This window comes from Ovis aries, chromosome 5 (assembly GCF_016772045.2).
Source record: "Ovis aries strain OAR_USU_Benz2616 breed Rambouillet chromosome 5, ARS-UI_Ramb_v3.0, whole genome shotgun sequence".
NCBI lineage: Eukaryota > Metazoa > Chordata > Mammalia > Artiodactyla > Bovidae > Ovis > Ovis aries.
Window position 1 is genome coordinate 14,294,590 of NC_056058.1, and position 25,112 is coordinate 14,319,701.

Here is a 25,112-nt window from a genome sequence, read left to right on the forward strand (position 1 = left end):
CATTCCCAGCTCCATTGCCAGAGTTGAAACCCCATTGTTCTTCCAAAGTCCATCTTTTCTGGATGTATTTCCTGAACTCCCCACAGGACCTGGGGTGCCCGAGACAGAAGGAGCCTGCTCATCAGATCCGAGCTGCCCCTCTCCCATCTCTGTGTCAGACTACCTATAATCTCAACAGGGTGACAGTCTCCTCAGGGAACTGGGCCAGCACTGCAGCATCTCAGCAGAGTCCTTCTTCTGGGGACACAGGGGACTCCTCCATGCATTCCTCAATCTAGTCACTGGTCACATTGTCCCAGGGTGTAGGGACAGGGTCTGACTCATTCCTGTGTACACAGGGCTCTACAATCCCTCTGGCCCAATGCAGCTTACACACTGGGTTTCGGGTGTGGGAGGGAGGGGAGTCATTAGCCCCTGGAGACTTCCCAGGTTGCTCTAGTGGTAAAGAATCTGCCTGCCAATGCAGGAGACACAGGAGATGAGGGTTCAATCCCTGGGTCGGGAAGATTCCCTGAAGAAGGTAATGGCAACCCATTCCAGTATTTTTGCCTGGGAAATCCCATGACAGAGGAACCTGGCGGGCCACAGTTCATGAAGTGGGAAAGAGTCAGACACACGTGCGTGCACATGGGCCCCTGAGGTCAGGGTCACTCACATGAATTACATCAGAGTCTCTGAGATAAAGCCTAGATCAGAGGCAGGAGCCAAGATTCATTTTCTCCTTTATTGATGCTCCCTGGGGCTGCCAAGAAGGTTCACAAAATCCCCTATCTTTGAGGCAGCTCACCTGGGGTAAAAATGCAAATAAATCAAACAGCTCCATCCCTGAGTCGCTGGGCCTTGGTTGGGGAGGGTGATGGGGGTCAGATCACGGGTCCAAGGAACTCAGATTTTGGAGCGGGAGCAGACTTGGTGAGGTCCACGGGTGAGGGGTTGCAGCGAGGTTGGAGCGGAAGTCTCGCGGTGCAGTTACTGGCTTGGGCTGTGGGTGGCGCCATGGTTATTGCTAGAGTTGGGTGGGGAAGGGATTCACGGTGGTGGGCGGAGCCAGGAAGGTGAGCGGCTCAGGCGATTGGACAAGTGCCAGTGGGCGCAGCTCTGGGCCAGGGGCAAGGTCAGCAGCTGAGCCTCTTCTCACAGATCCAGTTGTCGTTCTCGTTGTTACACGGCGCGTCGTTCCACATCCCCGTGCGGAGCATCATGATACAATCCTCGCGCCCCATCGAGTCGTTGGGCTCCCCCCGATTCCAGTGGCTGCAGTGGTTTGGCAGGGGAGGAGGTGTTGCTGAAAAGCTAGGCCTTTCCGAGTTCTAGCCTGTTTATTACTTGGGTCTAACCCTCACATCCTGAGAATTAACCTGAGCATGCACCTTGGTGTATCACTTTCTCAGCCCAGAATTTAACCCTAGTCAGTTCCTGGGGTCTGGCCCGCCCAGCCCTAAGGAGACCCTATGACCTGGCCGAAGCACTTCCCCTAGGATCCGAACCGTCAGCCTCCCCGGGTCCCTTCTCACCTGAAGCTGAGCGCGACTCCGTCCACCCACTGGTAGCCCTGGATCCTGCGCACCTTGCGCACGGCCCTGAGGCCCAGCCAATAACCGCGGCCACGCGTGTTCCGACTCAGGAAACCCTGGGCAGTGGGGAAAACTGAGCCGGCGGCGCCCGTCCTCCCCTCTGACCCCGGGCCACGCCCCCTCGGGTAAACGCTTTCAGCCCTCTCCCCTCTCCCAGGCAGCCGGGGCTTCGCACCTGCTCTTCCAGGCCTCCCACTATCACCAGGTGCGCGCCGGAGCGCTCGCAGTGCTGCTGTGCCTCCACCCATGTGGCCCGCAGCGTGGAGAAGAAGTAACAGGAGCCCTGGAACGGCAGCCACGACTCGGGGCACTCCTTGCAGGAGGAGCCTGCAGGGTGGCGAGGGTCAAAAAGATGATTTGCTCCCGAGTGGAGCAGACGAAGTGGATTGGAGAGGGGGATGTTGGACAACAGCACCCCCCCCCCCCACCCCGGGCCCAGTTGGAACCACCGAGACCAGGCCAAGGTCAAAGGACGGGGCCAGGCGGATCAGGGAACCGCGGGCAGGCTCCACGAATCCTCTCCCCTCGCCGCCCTCCCCGCTTGCTCACTGTTCCCAAGCCGGGCTTGCTCCAGTGCCCGGAAGAGCTCAGTGCGAATGTTCTCACGGTCCCTCCCCGCTTCAGCCAGGCTCCGGGTCACTGAGAGGGAGAAGATTATAGCTAGGGTCAGGATCAAGGGTAAGATCATGATTAGTTAAGGTCAGCATCCACGTCCGTGGTCAGTGCCAAGGTGACGAATGACATCACTGTCAAGGACTGTAGGGTAGAGCTGGGTAGGGTGCCCGTTGTGGTTACGGTTAGGACTTGCAGTTAAGGTTAGAGTCCACAGGTCAGGGTCAGGATGGGGGACACGATTTGGGTCAATGGTCAAGATCACAGGTTAGGTGTGGGGGGGTGGTGGTGGTGCATAGAAGGGTCCAGAGTGAATCAAGGTTCGGGTAACAGCCGGGGTGAGGGGTCAGGGATGGTCCCGCCCTCACCGCGCTCGCTCAGTTCTTTTAGGGCACTCTCCTGCTCCAACAACTTCGACCTTGCCTCTGCAAGCTCCTTGCTGACTGTCTGCAGCTGTGTCTGCGTCCCCAGGCCTGGGGAGGGGGTGAGGTGATGGGAGCGGGACACCTGAGGTCAGCCCGCCCAGCCCCTACGAGCCGCGAGCCCAGCTCCCACTCGCCTCCTCCAATCCCCGCCACAAGTCTCGCCCGCTCGCCCCCTCCCCGCCCACCACCGCCATCTCACTCACAGCAGCTATTGCACGCTCGGACCTCCTCCTTCAAGATACCCAGCACCGCCGTCTGTTTGGAGGCTGGAACGATTCCACGCCCGCCCGCACGCATGTCAGGTCACCCTCGGGGACTCCCAGGACCCCACCCAACTCCAAGGCCAGCCCCGCGGACCGTGGGATACCCGCGCTCCCGCCCACTACTCCGACACCGGGGTCGGAGAACCTTCCGCCCCCAAACTCTGGCAAGAGCCTCTGTTCTCTCCGTACCGTTTGTGCTCAGCAGGTCTTGGTGGCCAAGCAGCGCCCCGCGCTCGGTGGACGCTGCGGAGAGAGGAGGACTCGAAAACTCTCCCCTCGGCCCCTGGGAGTGCGGGGACCCGGGTCATGGGGTGCACAGAAGGGGGCGGACGGACGTGCAGCATGGGCGGACAGGCACACGCACGGGGGGCACAGGCTCGCACATGTGGGTGCTCGCGCTCAGATCCAGGCAGAGGCTCCCGATCTGGCTGGTGAGCCCTGGGGCGCAGAAAACGTCTATGTTCTCCGCGGGGCGCGGGGCGCGCGGCGCGGGGCGCGGGGCGCGCGGCGGGGGGCGGGGGGGGGCGGTGCATTTGCCATCTCCCATCATCCAGTCACTCACCCTTGGAAAACAGGACGCTGAGAATGAGGGCCCACAGGAATGTGATGACCACGAGAGCCAAGACCAGGAAAAGGGGTCTCTGTCCCCAGCGTCCCGAGTGCCCTGGGGTAACACAGACGGACTCCTGAGCTCCCCCCTGGATCCCTGGGCTCCGAGGACTGAGCCCCAGTCACTTGGGTTTCTCCTAGGTAACTGAGATTCAGAGAGGTGCAGTAACTTGCCTGTGGTCACACGCAGCCCCTAAGCGGCAGAGTTGAAATTTGAAACCAGGTCCAGCTGACTCTAGGATCGGTGGTGTCTTTCCTGCACCCACTACATAAGCTCTCGCGGCTTCCTCTCCCTTCCCCCATGTGTGCGTGCGTGTGTGCCAAATCACTCCACTCTTGTCTGACTCTTTGCAACCCTATGGATGGTAGCTCGCCAGGCTCCTCTGTCCATGGGATTCTCCAGACAAGAATACTGGAGTGGGTTGCCATGCCCTTCTCCGGGGGATCTTCCCAACCTAGGGATGCAATGAACCCACATCTCTTACGTCTCCTGCATTGGCAGGGGGGTTCTTTACCACTACCACCACCTAGGAAGCCCCTCCCTTCCCCATCAAACCCCAAACCACTGGCCAGAGAGGGACCCAAGGGGACCTCTGAGGCAGCCCCATTGCTCATACCTCCGGGGACCTCTTCCTGCCTGCCGTCCCACTTGCTGTACCCAGCAGTGTCCATGGTGAGCAGGCGCCTAGCTCTGGGAGTAGATACAAAAGTAGTCCCATCCCTCCCCCCACCCTACCCACCCTCTTCCTTCCTTCCCATCTTCCTGGTCTCAATTCCTGGTACCGAGAACCACGGACCAATCACAGAGATGGACCCTTTCTGGGCTGGGCTGGGCTAGGCTGGAGTAAGGGAGGGGTGGGGAGGGGAAGTGGGGAGTTGGAGGGGGTGGAGGGGCAGAAGAAGCGGGGAGGGAGGGGTGGGGAGTGAGGTGTGCCGATCCCGCCTCCTGGGCCTGGTTGCAGCAGCAGCATCTCCAGGCCGCTCATCCCGGCTGGACCACCACCAAGTACACACTCCAGCAACACTCCCCAGAGCCTGCTGGGGCTTCTCTTTCCAGCCCAGTCTGCATCTCTTATAGGTCTGGCATCAATCTGCCTTCAGAGAGACAGGTTGAACCCAGTCAAGTTCAAGGCCGCTCCCTTCTGGTCCCTGAGAAAGCCCCTTCAGGTGTGCCCCTCACTCTACCACCACCCCCCACCCCACCCTGTGCCAGTTGCTCATCCCTTTTTGGCTCTACTGCAGGTGCCAGCCAGAAGTTGCATCTGACCTGAGCTTCATTCAGTCCTCTTTGGCCAGAAGGGAGAACATTGCCAATGGTTGAGGCAATCAGTCAGCTAAGCTTCTGGACTCTACGATTGGGTGTGTATGTATAGGGTATTCATATGCAACTTCTAGAAGCCTCTGTTTTTCTCCTCTGTGTAAAGGGGGAGAATGACAAGGCCTCCCTCCAAGGAATACTGTGATAAAGAAATGAAGTAATACGTGGCAAGCCTTGACATCATCCCCAGGCACAAAACCCTCCAAATGTCACTCATTCTTTCAACTAATATTGGATGTCTACCACGTGCTGAGGAACTGAAGCTACGTCAATGCCCCAAAGAAGCAAATTCCTTTTCCCTTGGAGTTAACATTCCAGTAGGAGCTTCCCTGATAGCTCAGTTGGTAAAGAATCCACCAGCAATTTGGGAAACCTGGGTTCAATTCCTGGGTTGGGAAGATCCCCTGGAGAAGGGAAAGGCTACCCACTCCAGTATTCTGGCCTGGAGAATTCCGTGGACAGTCCATGGGGTCTCAAAGAGTTGGACACAACTGAGCAACTTTCACTTTTCACTTTCAGGATGTGGGAACAGCCAACAATGAACATAATCAAAAGATAAGCTGAATAGCATAGTGGCTCTAAACTCGAAGCAATTAATCTCCCCCACTGATATGGACCAATGTCAGGAGACATTTGTGGTTGTCACAGTTGGTGGGGGTGCTCCTGGCATCTAGTGAATGGAAGCCAAAGATGGGGCTCAACATCCTACAATGCACAGGACAGGCCCCCACAGCAAAGACTGATTGGCCCCCAGGGTTCATATGCTGAGGGTAAGGACTTTAACACTGTGTTTTAAAAAGTCACAAGCAGGACTTTCCTGTTGGTACAGTGGATGGGAATCCACCAGCCAATGCAGGAGACCTGGGTTTGATCCTTGGTTCAGGAAGATTCCACATGCTAAGGACAACTACCGAGCCCAAACGCTGCAACTACGGAAGTCTGCACACCCTAGAGCTCGTCAACAAGAGAAGCCACTGCAACGAGAAGCCTGTGCACAGCAACTAGAGAGTTGCCACCACTCGCTTCAACGAGGGAAAAGCCCATGTAGCAACGAAGACCCAGCGCAGCCAAAAATTAAAACACTTTTTTAAAAGTCACAAGCACACTGAACTTATTTACAAAACAGGAACAGCCTTCATAGCCTTAAAGAACAAGCTTATGATTACCAGAACGGAAGGGTGGGGGAAGGGATAGTTAGAGAATTTGCGATTATTTACACACTGCTATATTTAAAATGGTTAACTAACAAGACCTACTGTGCACCAAAGGGAACTCTGTAACAACCTAACTGGGGAAAGAATTTGTGAAAGAATGGATTTAGGTGCATGTAGAACTGAATCACTTTTCTGTAAGGCTGAGACTAACACAACAATGTGAATCAACTGGACTCCACGAAAATTAAAAAAGTATTTAAAAATATAAAACAAACAAAAAAGTCACAAGTGTTACAAAAGAAAAGGAAGACCAATCAAGTTGGACAAGGAGCCCTGGAGTGCCAGGCTGGAGCAGTGACCAGCAAGTAAGGTGGCCTGGGTGGGCCTCGCTGAAAAGGAAAAAAAAAAATTTTTTTTTTTTGGTAAGGAGCACTTCCTGCATTTTAGCCCCCCTTATAGATGTATTTTGGAGAAGGCAATGGCACCCCACTCCCAGCACTCTTGCCTGGAAAATCCCATGGACGGAGGAGCCTGGTAGGCTGCGGTCCATGGGGTCACTAAGAGTCAGACAGGACTGAGCGTCTTCACTTTCACTTTTCACTTGCATGCATTGGAGAAGGAAATGGCAACCAATTCCAGTGTTCTTGCCTGGAGAGTCCCAGGAATGGGGGAGCCTGGTGGGCTCCCGTCTCTGGGGTCACACAGAGTGAGACACGACTGAAGCGACTTAGCAGCAGCAGCAGCAGCATAGATGCATTTACACACTCCACCTTCTCACATCCTCTCAACAACCCTCAGAAATAACAAACCTTATCCACCTTGTGTTTAAAATTGTTATTCGATTCCTATTCTCTCACCTTGTCTCAGGCAGGAATGAAAGAGAAGTACACGATCAAATAAAATGGAAAGACAAGAGCAGTTTTTTTTAAAGGAAGACACTCATTAGTGTAACTTGGAGTCATGTGTTCTGCACCAACTCCCAAAGGTCCCCTGTGAGATTCAGCCCTAGGTGCCCACAGCAGTACCTGCACCTGAGCACAGCCTATACTAGCATTTTCCCTCCCCTCTCCTATCCTCACATTCCTCTAGGGGCTTCTAGAACCACCTCCCAGGTAAACTACAAGTCCTCGAATCCTTAGGCTCTGCTTCTGGGGTGACCCAAAGACTCCCTGGCTGTTTCAAGAGACATGCAGTGTAACACGTTCAGCCTGGCAGGGTTCCATGAGAGGGAGCTGCTTTTATTTTTGCTGTTGATACTGTTATTATAATCTTTCTATGACTGGCCATCCAAGATCAACTGAAAACTCTATTTAAATGGATTACCCATGTTGAGGGAGAGAAAGGGTCTTAGAAATGTTGATTTTAACCTATTTTCTTGTTTTTGTTGTGTAGTGGCTAAGTCGTATCCAACTCTTTGAGACCCCATGGATTGCAGCACACCAGGCTTCTCTGTTCCCCATTATGCTCCAGAGTTTGCTCCAATTCATGTCCATTGAGTTGGTGATACTACCTAACCATCTCAGCATCTACTGCGCCCTTCTCCTTTTGCCTTCAATCTTTTCCAGCATCAAAGTCTTTTCCAAGGAGTCAGCTCTTTGTATCAGGTGGCCAAAGTACCAAGAGTTTCAGCTTCAGCACCAGTCCTTTCAATAAATATTCAGGGTTGATATCCTTTAGCACTGACTGGTTTGATCTTAGTGCAGCCCAAGGGATCCTGCAAGAGTCTTCTCCAGCACCACAATTTGAAGGCATTCTTGGTGATAACTAAAAGGAGGATTATCAGAGTGATGATAAAACTCGGTTGCTGGGTCTTCTGTGATGGCTCAAGTGGTAAGGAATCCACCTGCCAACCCAGGAGCCACGAGTTCAAGTCCTGGTCTGGGAAGATCCCACATGCAGCACAACTACCAGGCCAGCGCGCCACAACTATTGAGTCCATGCTCCACAAGGAGAGGGTAACCCCCACTTGTCACAGCTAGAGAAAGCACACCCAGCAAAGAAGACCCAGCACGGCCAAAAATAAGTGAATAAATAAATTTTAAAAAATTTATTTATTGCTTCTACTTCACAGGAAGGAATCACAAGTTCAGACAGGAATGGTAGTTCACCCAGGATTTAGCCAAAACGCATCTGTGCGCTAATCCAAAGCCATGTTCCTCCTGCAACACAGCCAATTCTCTTAGTTACTGTGCAAGACTGAAACATCCGGACCAAATCTTACCGCTTTCCTACACAGAACCCTGCATTGTGACTGTGTTACTCCTCCCCTCAAGTGGAATCAATTTCCTCTCAGGCAGAATCTCGAACACCCGCGTGACTTGCTTTGACCAATGGGAGTGCAGAAGCGTCCCCACGTGAACTCAGAGTCCGGGGGCGCCAGTGCGTTTCGGGGCTTCCACCCACGTGCTCCTGGCGCGCTGCAGGTCTCCTGGTTAGAGAGCCTGACTTTGCTGGGTGAGAATGAAGACCACGTGGAGGGGAAGGTGGTCCCCATGGCCTCCAGCAAGAAAAATCCTCTCGGCTCGTCCAGCCAGTTCAGCTGTCATCCCAGGGCAACAACCCAACTGATTCTAGGCAAGCCCAGGAAAGGAGTCACCCCCGAAATCCGTGGAATTGCAAAAAATAACAAGTCAGTTTTAAGCCCCAAGAAGTGGGGTGATTTATCTTGCATAGACAGCAAATGAATATGTGCCGTGTATTGTAGTGTCACAGAGCAGTAAGTATATGCACTATTCTATACTATTCCACCAAGGAATGAAGGGAAGATGAAATAGGGTAGACAGTGAGTGATTTAGGGCAGCTGTTTTAGGACAGTCAGGAAGGGGGTCTTCTGAAAATGCAACATTTCTTTGGAAAGTAGTTTGACAGTTCTTATGTCAGTGAAACATAGTATTACCATGTTACCCAGCTGTTTCCAAGAAATATGAAAACACACACCCACATAAAAACTTTCATATGAATGATCATAGCAGCATGATTCATAGTAACCAAAAAGTGGAACTAAGCCAACTGTCCACCAACTGATAAGTGAGTAACCACAGTGGGGTACATTTAAACAATGAAATGTCAGCCATAAAAAGAATGAAATGTTAATACATGCTGTGGTGTGGGTGAATTTCAAAAACATTATGCTAAATGAAAGAAGCCTGATATAAAAGACCATATATTATATGACTCCACGTGTAAGAAATATCCGGAACAGGCAATTCTGTGGAGGCAAAAAATAGATTGGCAGTTGCCTAAGGCTAGGAGTGGGGCTTCCCAGGTGGTTCAGTGGTAAAGAATGCACCTGTCAATGCAGGAGACTCAGGTTCGATCCCTGGGTTGGAAAGATCTCCTGACAAATGAAATGGCAACCCATTCCAGTATTCTTGCCTGGGAAATCCCATGGACAGAGGAGCCTGGTGGGCTACAGTCCATGGGGTTGGAAAGAGTTGGACATGACTTAGCAACTAAACAACAACAAAGGCTAGGAGTGACTGAGGGGAAAGTGGAGGGTGATGGTTATAGAGTGTGGGTCTTATTTTTAGGGATTATGAAAAGTTCTTACATTGGTTACGGCGATGGATGCATGATTGTGTGAATATAATAAAAGGCAATGCATCACAAGAGTGAATTGTATGGTATGTGAACAATATTTCAATTAAGCCAGAAAGAGAGAGAGAGAGGAAAGAGGGAGGGAGGGAGGGAGGGAGGGAGGGAGGGAGGATGCAAGGAAAGAAGGAAGGAAGGCAGGGGAAACATTTAAGCACAGATCCAAAAGAAACAAGAGAATAGCCTCAATGCCGGGAGCCAGCACGGGAGATCCCACCCATGACAAGGTCATGCGAAGGAGACCTGATAAGCAAGGCCTCAGGACTCGAGGGACTCCCTGGGTCAGTCCCACCCATGACAAGATCATGCGGAAGAGACCTGACAAGCAAGGCCTCAAGGAACCCCCCTGGACCTGCTCAAGCATCTACCCCAAAACCAGAATCTGTCTGTCTTACTATTTTATGCCTTTCACCAACTCTTCTGACATTAACAGGGGGCTATCCCCGACCAACTTTTTCTGGAAAAACTCGACTTAGGGCTTTAGTTAATGAGTCTCTTGGGCATGATAGGAGTACTTCAGTTCAAACGCCCCTGTTAGCATTCTAGCTTGCTTGGCAGATTTATCCAGACTCTTGCAGCTATGCTTGTGATTGTTCACAGCCTCCCAACTGTGAGAGGGATGGAAAGCCTAAAACATTCTGAAAATATAGAGCCTTTCGAAGAGTTAAAAACTATTAGAGTAGTGCTAATGTAGGATTTCACTGTTGAGCCAATGCTTGCTGCCAATATCCCTTATCCATTGTGCACCTGGGAGTGCATTAGTTAACATAGTTGGAATTTAAGAAAAATAAGCAGTAACCTTGGAATTAACCACATCAGACCTTTGAGCTAATTGGTACTTTCTTTGTTGTAACTCACTGAACCTTTGCTCCGTGAGAAATGTAACTCTGTTTAATACTTTCTGAGGCTGACATAGATTAGAATTATAAAGAAAAAACACTTTGAGGGAAGGTAAGTTTTCTGGTTGAGCAGCCTTTATCAAAAGAGGGTCATAAAATGTCCACAGGCCTCCAAGGCCGAAATATAATGTACACAACATTGTTTATGGGAAAGGTATGCAGAAAAAATCCTGGTTTTGATAAGGGCAAAACTGCTGGAGTGTTTGGGCTGATTCTGCATGACCTTGCATCTTTCATTTCCCTCTAAGTACAAGTCAAGGTATAAAAGTTCCTTTTGAAAATAAAGTTAGGGGCCTCGCTCACCGAATCTTGGTCACCCCGTGTCAATCATTCTTTCTCTCTCTCAGCCTCTTTCTCCTATTTTCTTATCTGCAACATTCTTTCTTTATCTCTCTCTAAATCATTTGCTCACGCCGACACACTTCGGATACCCTGGATCCAACCAGGGCAGGACCCTGGCACCTCAACATATTAGAGAAAGCACATTTCAACCAAAGCGAATAGCAGGTGCAAAATCTTCACTATTTACTCTCATTTATTTAACAAACATTCATTTAACACCTCCTAAGTGACAGACCCAGTCCAAGGAGCTGTAGATGTCAAAAAGAAGCAGCTGCAATTTCTGCCCTCATAGAAGTCACACATGAAACTAAGAATTCCAATTACTATGTTACTAGAACAAAATGTTCCATAAATTCATTTCATTTTCTAATCAATGATATTCTCTCCTACTTTCCTAATTCACAAGCTCAGATTTTTCCCTCCTTTCTCTTGAATTGTCCAAGAATCTTTCAGTTCAGTTCGGTTCAGTTGCTCAGTCGTGTCCAACTCTTTGCAACCCCATGAATTGCAGCATGCCAGGTCTCCCTGTCCATCACCAACTCCTGGAGTTTACACAAACTCCTGTCCATCAAGTCAGTGATGCCATCCAGCCATCTCATCCTCTGTTGTTCCCTTCTCCTCCTGCCCCCAATCCCTCCCAGTATTAGGGTCTTTTCCAATGAGTCAACTCTTCGCATGAGGTGGCCAAACATTTGAAGTTTCAGCTTTAGCATCAGTCCTTCCAATGAACACCCAGGACTGATCTTTAGGATGGACTGGGTGGACCTCCTTGCAGTTCAAGGGACTCTCAAGAGTCTTCTCCAACACCACAGTTCAAAAGCATCAATTCTTTGGCCCTCAGCTTTCTTCACAGTCCAACTCTCACATCCATACATGACCACTGGAAAAACCACAGCCTTGACTAGACAGACCTTTGTTGGCAAAGTCATGTCTCTGCTTTTGAATATGTTATCTAGGTTGGGCATAACTTTCCTTTCAAGAGTTAGTGTCTTTTAATTGCATGGCTTCAGTCACCATCTGCAGTGATTTTGTAGCCCAAAAAAATAAAGTCTGACACTATTTCCCCATCTAGTTCCCATGAAGTGATGGGACCAGATGCCATGGTCTTCATTTTCTGAATATTGAGCTTTATGCCAACTTTTTTACTTTCCTCTTTCACTTTCTTCAAGGGGATTTTTAGTTCTCCTTCACTTTCTGCCATAAGGATGGTATCATCTGCATATCTGAGGTTATTGATATTTCTCCCAGCAATCTTGATTCCAGCTTGTGCTTCTTCCAGCCCAGCGTTTCTCATGATGTACTCTGCATATAAGTTAAATAAGCAGGGTGACAATATACAGCCTTGACGTACTCCTTTTCCTATTTGGAACCAGTCTGTTGTTCCATGTCCAGTTCGAACTGTTGCTTCCTGACCTGCATATAGGTTTCTCAAGAGGCAGATTAGGTGGTCTGGTATTCCCATCTCTTCCAGAATTTTCCACAGTTTATTGTGATCCACACAGTCAAAGGCTTTGGCATAGTCAATAAAGCAGAAATAGATGTTTTTCTGGGACTCTCGCTTTTTTGATGATCCAGCGGATGTTGGCAATTTGATCTCTGGTTCCTCTGCCTTTTCTAAAATCAGCTTGAACATCTGGAAGTTCACAGTTCATGTATTTCGGAAGCCTGCCTTGGGGAATTTTGAGCATTACTGTACTAGTGTGTGAGATGAATGCAATTGTATGGTAGTTTGAACATTCTTCAGGACTGGAATGAAAACTGACCTTTTCCAGTCCTGTGGCCACTGCTGAGTTTTCCAAATTTGCTGGCATATTGAGTGCAGCACTTTCACAGCATCATTTTTCAGGATTTGAAATAGCTCAACCTGAATTCCATCACCTCCAGTAGATTTGTTTAGTAACCCTAAAAACCAAAGGGGAGGAGACTTAGCAGACCACCCCCAATGGAGACTGGGACTTTTTCAGCCCACTTTTGCCGTTCCTTTACAAACCATGCAGTGGTGTTATTGAAGACCAGTCTCTATGGGTTGACCAATGAGATGGGCAGCCTTCTGGATCCAGGTACCCAGAAGCTAAAGCTGTCTCTTTGCACTCACTCTCACCAAAGGACGTGTGGGCTGAGATGCAGACCGATATCCACCATCCCAGGAACTCATTATCTTAAGCTTCACCCAAACTCTTTGAATAGATATTTAATGACTGCCTACTCTGGCCTCTTGTGAATTCCTTTAACAAATATTTCTTGAGTGCCTGCCATGTACCATGCCCTGTGGAAGGCCAAGTCATGGCAAATAAGTCAGCCAACCCCAGCTCAGTTGGATCTAAATGTAAATATTTGAAAAGCAAAATGTTGGGGGAAATAGCCAGGTAGAAAGGATTTCTTAGTCAAAATATCAAGAAGACAAAAGAATGATTAATAAATTAAGCTATTTTAATATATTATTTGTCTATTTATTTTTATCTATTTATTACTCATTTGACTTTTAAATTTTTTTAAGCTGTAGTCCAATTTATTAATGTTTATGCAACAAAATGATGAATATTAACACTTGAGGAATTAAAAAAACCCTATAAATCATTTCGCATCATTTTGCCACCAAATGATTTACAAGAACATCTTTTCTGTTTTTAGAGTTTCATAAATTTGACATTGTGGTTAAGGCACTATGGAGCATTCCTTCTGGGGGAGCATTCTGTTCATGTGAGGGGTCGGGGTCTGATATTCAGCTCAGTTGATTATACAACTGTTTCTCTTAAAACGTTGTAACCATTTCTCCATGGCTTAAAAAAATTTTTTTTTAATTCTTTTTTAAGATTTTTATCTATTTATTATTTATTTGCCTGTGTCTGTTCTTAGTTGTGGCATATGGACCTTCATCATGTCATGTGGGATCTCTTATTGCGGCACACAGACTCTCTAGTTGTGGAGGGAGGGCTCAGCAGTTGCTCCTGGGCATGTGGGACCTTACTTCCCAGACCAGAGATCAAACAGAAGTCCCCTGCCTTGGGAGGTGGATTCTTAACCACTGGACCACCAGGGAAGTCCCTAAATTCAACTTTTATTTGGGTTATGTTTCCTTAAGAGGCTGTTTTCCCCAGATCTTTCAGTATATTACTATATAAGCACACACAGTGGGGTTTTTTAAAATTATTTTAATTGCTGTTCTATTTTTGTTGTACTTTTATATCCATTCCAGGCTTACCTTAGATATACCCCATGGGCTAGTCTGAGTCTAAAAAATAGGTTATGTTTTGTTCTTTCTACTATTTTTGGTTTAAAGACATGGTGTTATTTACTAGTTGAGTCAAACTTCCTGGGTTTAAATCCCAAATATACCCTTTACGAGATGTATTGGGTTAGCCAAAAAGATCCTTCGGTTTTAAAAGTAAAGCTAAAAGACACAGTTTTATATTTTTACCAAGAACTTTATTGAACAACATATTCACATTTTGTTTCACTACTTTTGGCCATTTTTCAGGCAACTTCATAATTCCATCTTCCCAAAACTTATCTTTTTTGGCAAGGAACTGTTTCAGGTGCCTTTTACAGTCTTCCAGGGAATTGAAATTTTTCCATTAAGAATAAAAAAAAAAAGATTAAAAAAGAAGAAGAAAATTTTGTAAAGATTGAGCTAAATGGACATCTGAAGTTTCAGTGTCTGGCGAATACGGCAGATGAATCAGAAATTCCTGGACAAACACTTATAGTTTTTGCCTGGTCATCAAAGAAACATGCGGTCTTGTGTTATCCTGATGACTAATTCCTGATGCCTTTCATGGAATGCTGCTTTCAGTTGGTCTAGTTGGGAGAAGTAGTTGTTGGAATTCATTGTTTGGTTTTCCAAAAGGAGCTCGTATAAAGGACTCCCTTCCAATCCCACCATATACACGTCCTCACCTTCTTTGGATGAAGACTGGCCTTTGCTGTAATTGATAGTAGTTCATTTCACTTGCCCCCAGATCTGTTTCATTCCACATTATTGATTATCACACAGTATCCACTTTTCATCGCCTATCACAATTTGTTTGAAAAATGGAATGGTTTCAGACTTCCGTGGTCATCCGGTGGTTAAGAATCCACTTGACCATCCAGGGGAAATGGGCTCTATCCCTGGTCTGGGAAGATCTCACGTGCCATGGAGCAACTAAACCCACGCACCACAACTACTGAGCCCCCGTGCTGCAAGTACTGAAGCCTTAGAGCCCGTGATCTGCCACAAGAGAAGCCATGGCAGTGAGAAGCCTGTGTCCCACAAAGAAGGCTCAGCATAGTCAAAAATAAACATATTTTTAAAAATTCTACTGTCATTTAAAACAATGAAACATTTTTGTTATGTTTCAGTAGAAAATTGCATGTGGAAATACAGTGAAGAAAGTTTTTCCCCATTAACTTACGTGGAACCCAAACATCAAAGTGATTAACTTAATCAAACTGGTGCAAATGATCTTCAACACTTGACTTGAATACTTTGAGTATATTGGCTATCTCTTGTGTGGTATAACATTGATTATTCTCAATGAACATATTGATTTGATTGATATCAATTTCAACTGATCTACCTGACTATGGAACAATCTCCAGCACAAAACTTCATAGACCACTATTGACACGTTCACAGCACCTTCTCATACACTGCACAAATCTCTTTGCATTTCAGTTATGTTTTTTGTTGTTATTCAGTCACTAAGTCCTGTCCAACTCTTTGCAACTCCATGGACTGAAGCATACCAGGCTTCCCTGTCCTTCACTGTCTTCCACAGTTTGCTCAAACTCATGTCCTTGAGTCAGTGATGCTATCCAACTATCTAATCCTCTGTTGCCTACTTCTCCTCCTGCCCTTAATTTTTCCCAGCATCAAGGTCTTTTCCGATGAGTTGGCTAGAAAAGTTGCCTTTTTACCTTTCTTGAAATAATAAAGCATAGTATGCTAAAAATGTTGCTTTCTTTCCTTTCACCTTCAATATAAAATGGCCACCCAAAAATTCACCAATTTTGATGAGTTTTTAAAAATGCATGCTGATATAATAGCTATCACAATACAATCTAACAAAATTGTTTCAAATGAAGTTAAAGACAACTAAGAACCACTAGAGCCATCTTATGGAAGAAAATGAATGAATCTTTTGGCCAAACCAATACAATCTTAGAACAAGCAATGAATCTTCTTATGACTCAGTTCCCCATCTAAAAAATGGGAGAGTAAAATCAATAGTTTCTACCTCTTCAGATGGCTATGGGCTTATGAGTTAATATGTATAAAAGTTCTTTAAAATTCATGGCTATTCTTATTTTTATTCAATTATTTCAACTTTAATTTTAAAAACCTCCCCTATTCTTACTTTCTTTTTGTGTGTGTTGTTTTATTTTTTATTTTTCTCCCAAGTTTTATTTTGCTTTTATTGTGTTATTTTGGCTTTTTAAAAACTAATTTGTCTGTCTATGACCCAGCAACTAATGTCCTGGATGTTTATCCTAGAAAAAAGGAAAAGTATGTTCACCCAAACTTTGTGTACAAATGTTTATAGCAGCATTGTTTATAATAGCCATTAAGTGGAAACAACCCACTTAAAAACTAACTTGTCAAGTGAGATTAATTCCTTCATTTTCCGTCCTTTATTAATGGACTGAACCATCCTTTCTATCCACCCTTCCCCCCAACTCCTCTCTCTTACTTTCCACACATGCCCCTCGCCTTAGTTTTTTTTTTTTTTTAAAGTCTTCACATTTTTATCAGAAAACTCCTTTTGCTTTTCACTGAATCTCATTGTGGCTTTTCCCCCTCTCACTGTGGCTTTTGATCCTATTCCCTGACTCCTGCAGATTTTGAGTATCAGTATGTATTAACTCTTCTGGTTTGCTTTTCTATACATTGTATCCTTTTTCCAACTTTTTCTATGAGATGGTTTAGGTTTTTTTTTTTTTTCTTTATTAACTTAGAGAAGTTCTGTAGGTAGAGATACAAAGGCAAATAACATCTCCCAGGTAATGGAGGGTTCTTTCCATTTTTCTTGTGATGCTTTTGATTGCTTATTAATGAATAAGAAGAACCTGATGGGCACTCACTCTGAAACAAACGAGTAATAAACTAGTTGCGTCGGCGGCCGTGGTCTAGAGCCCAGTGACCTAGGTTGACAAGAAGCAGAAACCACTTGAGATATATAGCTCTGGGACATTTCTTTAACTTACACACACACAACCACACCAAGTACGTATTTATATGCAAGGGTGTCTTTCACCCATTCAGAGAGGCTGGCCATGGTGCTGAGTTGGGGAGGATGATTAGACATTAAAAGTCAACAGTCAGACTTCCCTGGTGTCTCTGTGGATAAGAATCTGCCTGCCAATGAAAGGGACATGGGTTTGATCCCTGGTCCAGGAAGATTTCCACATGCCAAAGAGCAACAAAGCTCGTGCGTCACAACTACAGAGCCTGCGCACCTGGAGCCTGTGCTCCATGAGAAGAGAAGCCACAGCAATGAAAAGCTCTTGAAGCACAAGAGTAGCTCCTGCTCACCAGAGAAAGCCCATGCAAAGAGAAAAAGAAAGCCCATGCAAAGCAATGAAGACCCAATGCAGCCAAAAATTAATAAAATAAAGTTTTTAAAAGTCATCAGTCCTGGGGAATTCGCTGTTGGCCCAGGGGTTAGGACTCTGCACTTCCGCTGCAATGGGCACAGGTTCAGGAACTAAGATCCCACACGCTGCATGGAGTGGCCAAAAAACCGTGATAACGACAACAGCAAAAGTCAGCAGGGCTCAGAGGCCGTGCAGGGCTGACGATGATTCCTGTCCACAGGATGGGAGGTTCCCGCTCGTCTTTCTAGAAGTCCCCTGATTCTGAGATGCACAAGGCTTATCTTGCCTTTGTCATCAGAAATGGAACCTGAATCAACAGGGGCTGACAGCTGCCTTCCCAGCAGGAGGTTACAGAGGGGCAGGACATTCTGGGAGCGTGCACCCTCCTTCTAGGGCTCTCAAGGACAGCAGAACTCAGGAGGGTTGAGGGCTCAGTAGGAGGAAACGGAAGGAAAAAAACCCACAAACGTTGCACAATCTCATTAGACTATGTTCTTGGGAAGGGATCTAGAAGGAATGGATTTGTCAGCCATTATGGAGGGCATTTCTATTTACTTTTGGCTGTCTTGGATCTTTGTAAAGAATCTGCCTGCAATGCTGGAGACATAGGTTCAATCCCTGGGTTGGGAAGATCCCCTGGAGAAGGGAATGCCAACTCACTCCAGTATTCTTGGCCTGGAAAATCCCATGGACAGAGGAGACTGGCAGGCTACAGTCCATGAGGTTGCAAAGAGTCGACATGACTGAGCGACTGACGCACACATATGGAGGGCATTAGAGGAAGTGTTCTGGAAGAGGTGGCATTGGAACAGGGCCACCAAGAACTCGTGCACTGCTGACAGAGAAAGGAACAGTCCACCAGACAGAGGGCACAGCCAAGGCTAAGGCAAGGAGACAGGAAAGTGGATCTCTGTTGTACATACTTGTAGCTGAGGATACTTTGGGGGAGTGTAGGGAGGAGAGGGGAGATGTGCGCCATTACCAGGCAACCAGAAGGCTGCCCACTCCCTGTCCCATGCTCAGAATTTTCCCACAGGGGAGGTTCAAAGGGAAGGGAGGTCCGAAGCACAAGACCAGCCACAGCCCTCTAACATCTATCCCTGTCCTCCACCCAGGGAAGGAATGGAGACTCATCCTGGGAGTGGGAGAGAGAGAGCAAGGATATGGGAAACATGTGACCAGGAACTTGAAAACAATGTGATGAGTCTAGGAAGCACAAGGGACCAGGAGAACCCCTAGAAGCATCTGACTCAGCCTGGAGGATCCGGTGGGGCTTCCGGGAGGAGATGTTGCCTGAAAAAAAACCCAGAATTATTCCAGAGGATGAAAGAGCGTGATATTAATATTTGCTAAGATTGGGAGGAGAGAGGGCATAGGACTCTTCAGAGAAGCTGAGACTAATTCAGAGTGGTAATCTGAGGCTGGGGTGCTGGCTGGGGTGCCACCTGGGGCCAGATTGTACAAGGACTTGGATCATGGACACAGGGGGTTTGGATTAGTGTGGGAGGAAGGTGAAAGTCAGACTTCCCCAGGTGGCTCAGTGGTAAAGAATCTGCCTACAATGCAGGAGATGCAGGAGGCTCTGGTTTGATCCCTGGGTTGGGAAGATCCCCTGGAGGAGGGTGCGGCAATCCACTCCAGTATTCTTACCTGGAAAAGCCCATGGACAAAAGAGACTGGTGAACTACAGTCCATAGGGTCATGAAGAGTCTGAAGTGACTGAGTTCGCAAGGTGAGAGTCACAAGGTTCAGTCCCAAGGCCAAGACCACTCTGATTTCCATTCTCGCCAAAGACGAGAAGCTTGCTATTGACCAGGGTACCTGGTTTGGTGCAAAGTACATCTTGTGCTTTGGTCGCTGATGTTACTTTTGGGTTTGCCTTTTTATTATTAAGAAAACTAAGCATGTACACAGGTTAAATATGAAAAACCCCTTGCCTTCTATTCAGCTTTATCAAGTACTGACTTTGTGTTTTTTGAGATCTTCTTAAAAGTAACTAAATTGTAGCTGATAGTCTCACATACCCGCTCTAGTTTTATTTCTCTCCTTCCTTCCCCAAAGAAGATGGCCTCCCAAACTTTGTGTTTCTCATATTAAATCATATCTGAATCATGTGTGCATTTAAACAATTTATTGAATTATTTCACACATCTGAAAACTTTGTCTAAACAGCACCATGTGGGCTACATCCTCCCACAATTTATTTTTGACCTTTCCACATTGCAGTTACAAAATATATCTATTCAATGCTCATTCTTCTTTAAAAAAAAAAAAAAGAGAGAGATAAACACACAGAGAAAACAAACAGTAAGGTAAACAAAGAATGAGATAACAATTTCTTCTTTTGATAAGTGAGAATTTCTGGGAACCCACAGAAATGTCTTACTTGTGAATTAACACATTATAAAGCAGCTATAGGGCTTCCTCAGTGACTCAGTGGTTAAAAAAAAAAAAAATACACCTGCAATGCAGAAGACTTATGAGGCTTGGGTTCAGTCCCTGGGTTGGGAAGATCCCCTGCAGGAGGGCATGGCAACCCACTCCAGCATTCTTGCCTGCAGACTCCCTTGTGGGTCTAAGTCCCAAGCTGAGTTACACAGTCAGTTTATCCCATGGGATGAAGCTGAGACCAGGGAAGTGAGAAACGGAGTATTTCTTGCCATATCAATAAATAAGAGTGCCACAGTCATCAGCAATTGGAGCCTTCCAGGGCAACCGGGAAGAGAGCAATACCTGTGATGACAGCCATTGAACGGCAGCCACTCTCCACTGTGAGCCCCAAGCGAGGGCAAGATGCGAAAACACGGGATACTGGCTCCAGTTAGCTGAGATGTATATGGAAGGAATGATTTTCAATGAGCCTAGACTCTTGCGTCTTACCATGCATAGGTAAGCACTAAATTCCTTAACCTGGGATATCTGGTTTTCTTTAATTAACAATAGCCTTCTGACGTTTAGACTACTGACCCTTTGTTGCAACGCTTCTATATAACCTGGCTCCTCTCCTCACCTCCTTGGAGCAGCTCTTTCAAGGCTACATGAGATGCTGCCTCCTGGCCTTGAAGTCCTAAAAATTCCCACTGAATAAAACATCACTCTTAACTTTTAGATTTTGACTAATTTTTAAGTCAACAGAAGGTAGAGATGGATGAGAATGGGGTCAGGAACAGCATCTCTGATCTGCCGAGGACCACTGTAAAAAAGAACTTACAGTGAGCCACACCAATTAATCACTCAATCATTCTTTTACTCCTGTTTCTGCTGTTATTATGTTACTGTTGTTCAGTTGCTCAGCTGTGTCCGACTCTTTGAGACCCCATGAACTGCAGCATGCCAGGCTTCCTGTCCTTCACCATCTCCCACAGCTTGCTCAAACTCATGTCCATTGAGTCAGTGATTCCATCCAACCATCTTGTCCTCTGTCATCCCCTTCTCCTCCTGTCTTCAATCTTTCCCAGGATCATGTTCTTTTCTAATGAAAAGAAAGGCTTCTGCACCCATGGGCCCCACAGGGTCCTGCTCAGTTTTCAGTCTTGAACATGGAGATAATTTTAAAGTCCCTGCTTTATCTTGAGGAAGGAAAACAGAGGTGGGGGAATCAGGCTTCCTGAGCTTCAGGCTATATTACAAAGCTACAGTAATCAAAAAAGTATGGTACTGGCACAAAAATAGAAATATAGATCAATGGAACATAATAGAAAGTCCAGAGATAAACCTATGCACCTATGGTCACCTAATCTGTGATGAAGGAGATAAGAATATACAATGGAGAAAAGACAGTCTCTTCAATAAATGATGCTGAGAAAACTGGACAGCTACATGTAAAAAAATGAAACAGAAAACTCCCTAACACCATATGCAAAAGTAAACTCAAAATGGATTGAAGACCTAAACGCAAAATGGGACATTATAAAACTCTTAGAGAAAAATATAGGCAGAACACTCTGACATAAATTGCAGCAAGGTGTTATTGATATACTTTCTGGAGTGATTAAAATATAAGCAAAAATTTAAAAATGAGACCTAATTAAGCTTAAAAGCTTTGCACAGCACAGGAAACAGTAAACAAAATAGAAAGTAAGCCCTGGGAATGGGAGAAAATATTTGCAAAAGAAGCAACAGACATGGGATTAATCTCCAAAATATAATAATAGCTCAGGCAGCTCAATATTAAAAAAAAAAAAAAAACTCAATCAAAAAATAGCAAGGAACTTCCCTGATGGCACAGTGGATAAAGAATTAACCTACCAATACAGAGAGCACAAGTTCAATCCCTGGTCCAGGAAGATCCCGCATGCTGTGGGCCGCTACTACCCGCACTCTGGCGCCCATGCTCCACGACAAAGAGAAGCCACCACAGTGAGAAGCCCAGGCACTGCAATTAGAGAGTAGTCCCCACTCACTGCATCTAGAGAAAGCCCAAGTGCAGCAAAGAAGGCCCAGCACAGCCAAAAATTAAAAACTTAAATAAAAATAAACTAATTAAAATTTTGAATTAAAAAAATCAAGTAGATAGTTAAGAAACTCCTACTGTACAGCACAGGGAATTCTATTCAGTAGTAGGTAATGACCTATACGGGAAAAGAATCTTAAAAATAAGAGAACATATGTATATGTATAACTGATTCACTTTGCTGTACGCCTGAAACTAACACAACATTGTAAATCAACAATATTCCATTTTTTAAAAATTCAGGTCTCCCCACCTATCTCTGCCACAAACAGAACAAACAAAAACAAAATCCACTAAATTAAGTCGATTTTGCTGCATTGGCATAAGTGGGCACCATCAAGCTGCCCGTCTGAACAAAAGGACAAAAGTACATTCAGAGAGAGTAATTGGAAGCACCTGGAGAAAAAGGAAGGAAAAGAAAAAGATTTTCTGACAGAGTTAAGGCTTATATTGATATCCAGAAAGTTCTCAAATAGTATCTAATCAGATCAAGTAACAACCTGATTTGTTCTTGTAGACACTATATATGTGTTAGTGTGTGTGTGTGTTTAATTCAATTTTCTAAAATTTGGTTTTATGATGTCTATTGGGCTTCCCTGGTGACTCAGATGGTAAAGAATCCACCTGCAATGTGGGAGACCTGGGTTCGATCCCTGGGTTGGGAAGATCCCCTGGAGAAGGGCATGGCTACCCACTCCAGTATTCTTGCCTGGAGAATCCCCATGGATAGAGGAGCCTGGCAGGCTACAGTCCAGGCATCACAGAGAATCAGACATGACTGAGCAACTAAGCACAGCACAGCACAGAATGAAAATACAGACAAAATGAACAAAGGAAAAAGTTCCTCTGAAGTGGAATCAGGAAGTAGAAGAAAACTGTAAGTCAACACTCTAAAGAGAATTAAATGTAATCCAACAAACATTTCAGGATATGAAAAACCACTATACATCAAAAATTAAAAACTGGGGATTTCCCTGGTGGTGCAGTGTTTAAGACTTCACCTTCTGATGCATCACCTTCTGATGCAGGTCCAATGTTTAAGACTTCACCTGACCAGGCATGAAACCCTGTCGGGTTATTGAGATCCCACATGCTGCAGAACGCAGACAGATTTTTTTTTTTTAAATTTAAAAGCTAAAGAGCCAAGTACTGATGAGGTGAAGAGATATTTGAATCAACTAAGGAAAGAAATGGCAGAAAAAGACCAACATTTCAGAAATGCAGACTAAATAAGGTACCCAAGAGAGAATAAACTCAAATGAAAGTATAATAAAAAGACATTGGAAAAAGACAGAAAAACAAAGAAAGTGACAATGATATAAAGAGGAAGAAATGGAAAAGCTTCAGAGACAGGGAGAAATGAATGGCAATGGAATTTTGGACATGGAAGGAGAAATACACACTTTTTTGGGATCCTTGAAGAAACAAAACAAAACAGCAAAGATTTAAAGTCATAGGGAATCCCTTGGCAGTCCAGTGACTGGGACTCCACACTTCCCCTAGAGGGACCGTAGAGTCAATCCCTGGTGGGGGATCTAGGACCATGCATGCCACACAAGCAAAAACAAAAATTAATCAATTTTTAAAAGGTTATGGGACTTCCCTGGTGTTCCAGTGGTTAAGAATTCATCTTGTGATGCAGGGGATGTGGGTTTGATCCCTGGTCAGGGAATTAAGATTCCACTGCTTTGGAGCAAATCTACCTGGGCACTACAACTACTGAGCCCATGAGCCATAGTTGGAGAGTCCGTGCACTGCCATGAAAGACCCTGCGTGATACAACGAAGACCCAACACAGCCAAATAAATAAAGTCAAGTCATAATAAAATTTTTTCCTGAAATAGAAAATCACCTGAAATTACACATTGAGAGGGCTGACTAGGTACCTGGGAAAGTAGCCCAGAAGGTCAACTCTGAGGCATATTCCTATGTCAATTTGACATAGGAAAAGCTACTTGATTTTGAAGATTAAGATAAAATTCTTAAGTCTTCCAAATCAAGAAATTTGCAAAGTCATAAGAATTATACTGGTATTAGACTTTACAAAGCTAATATTCAAAGCAATACAACAGTGGAGGAACATTAAAAATTACTCAGTGCATGAAAGTATGAACCAAGGATTTGATATCCAGCTCAGCTGTCTTTCAAACATGTACAAGAAATTAAGGAATTTAATTTATGTGTGTGTGTGTGTATATATATATATGTATACACACACACACATGTGCTTAGTCACTCGGTCATGTCCGACTCTTTGGGACCCCATGGACTGTAGCCCGCCAGGCTCCTCTGTCCATGTGATTCTCCAGGCAAAAATAGTGGCATGAGTAGCCATACCCTTCTCTAGGGGATCTTCCTTATGTCGGGTCGAACCCGAGTCTCCTGCAGCTCCTGATTGCAAGTAGATTCATTACCATCTGAGCCACCTGGGAAGCCCCAATCCCAGGTGGCTCAGGGCTAAAGATTCTACAGGCCAGTGCAAGAGATGCAGGAAATGCAGTTTCGATTCCTGTATCAGGAAGATCCCCTGGAGGAGGAAATGGCAACCCACTCCATTATTCCTCCCTAGAAAAATCCCATGGGTGGAGGAGCCTGGTGGGCCAAAGTCCATAGGGTTGCAAAGAGTCAGACACCACTGAGCATGCATGAAATGCACAAATGGGAGGGTGGCGGGGAAACACCAGGCAAACACAATCTGAGGAACAGTGGACAGAAACATTGACCAGCACGCATCAAAAATGACAAGAGAATGAAGGTTAGGGCAAGATTAGACCATTACAGATTGGAGGAGACTAAGAAACGACAATTAAATGCTATTTGACATCCTGAGCCAGGAAAAGAACCAAATAAGTTTGGTTAATAATAGTGTATCAACATGACGTTCCTGGGTTTAATCATTATACTGTGGTTGGTAAGACGTTAACATTGGTGGAATGTGGATGAAGAGTATGCGGGAATTCGTGTCTATTTCCCCAACTTTTCTTCTAAGTCTTAAAATCATTTCACAGTACAAAGTAAAATGAATAAATGCGCTCCAGTGCTTCTTTCACTCATAAATTTTATCTCAGCATAAAGTTTCTATTGAGTTTGTGCCTTTCGTGGTTAGCCCACCAGCTGACCCCACACTTAGGTGTGGTTTATTTGGGAGATGAACCTGAGAGGCTTGAGTAAGGCAGTGGGGATGTGAGAAATGAAAAAGTGGGAATTAAGATAGCAGATAGAAATAAGGTCTTTAGTCGACTTACCTGAAAATAGTGGGTTTAGACTGCTTATCCAGCGTGTGTGTGCTAAGT

General features: G+C 45.7%; 1 protein-coding gene across 1 annotated transcript; it reads right to left on the bottom strand.

Annotated features, from left to right (window-relative positions):
- Nucleotides 1–705: 705 nt before the first annotated feature.
- LOC101123627 (C-type lectin domain family 4 member G) lies at nt 706–4,176 on the bottom strand. The gene is made up of 9 exons (XM_027970666.2): nt 4,101–4,176; nt 3,437–3,538; nt 3,064–3,117; nt 2,815–2,877; nt 2,555–2,659; nt 2,124–2,213; nt 1,750–1,901; nt 1,515–1,630; nt 706–1,254 (listed from the first exon to the last, which is right to left on the bottom strand). Exons 1-9 carry the CDS (start codon nt 4,153–4,155, stop codon nt 1,116–1,118), a joined length of 876 nt encoding a protein of 291 aa, XP_027826467.1. The 5' UTR covers nt 4,156–4,176; the 3' UTR covers nt 706–1,115.
- Between the last annotated feature and the right edge of the window lie 20,936 nt (nt 4,177–25,112).

Bases quoted from the DNA above. Each gene is read 5' to 3' on its own strand.
- LOC101123627 (XM_027970666.2), bottom strand. From the start codon at position 4,155: ATGGACACTGCTGGGTACAGCAAGTGGGACGGCAGGCAGGAAGAGGTC. The intron at 3,539-4,100 runs GTATGAGCAATG...GTGTTACCCCAG, and splicing joins GCAGGAAGAGGTCCCCGGAG to GGCACTCGGGACGCTGGGGA. The intron at 2,878-3,063 runs GTACGGAGAGAA...GAATCGTTCCAG, and splicing joins AGACCTGCTGAGCACAAACG to CCTCCAAACAGACGGCGGTG.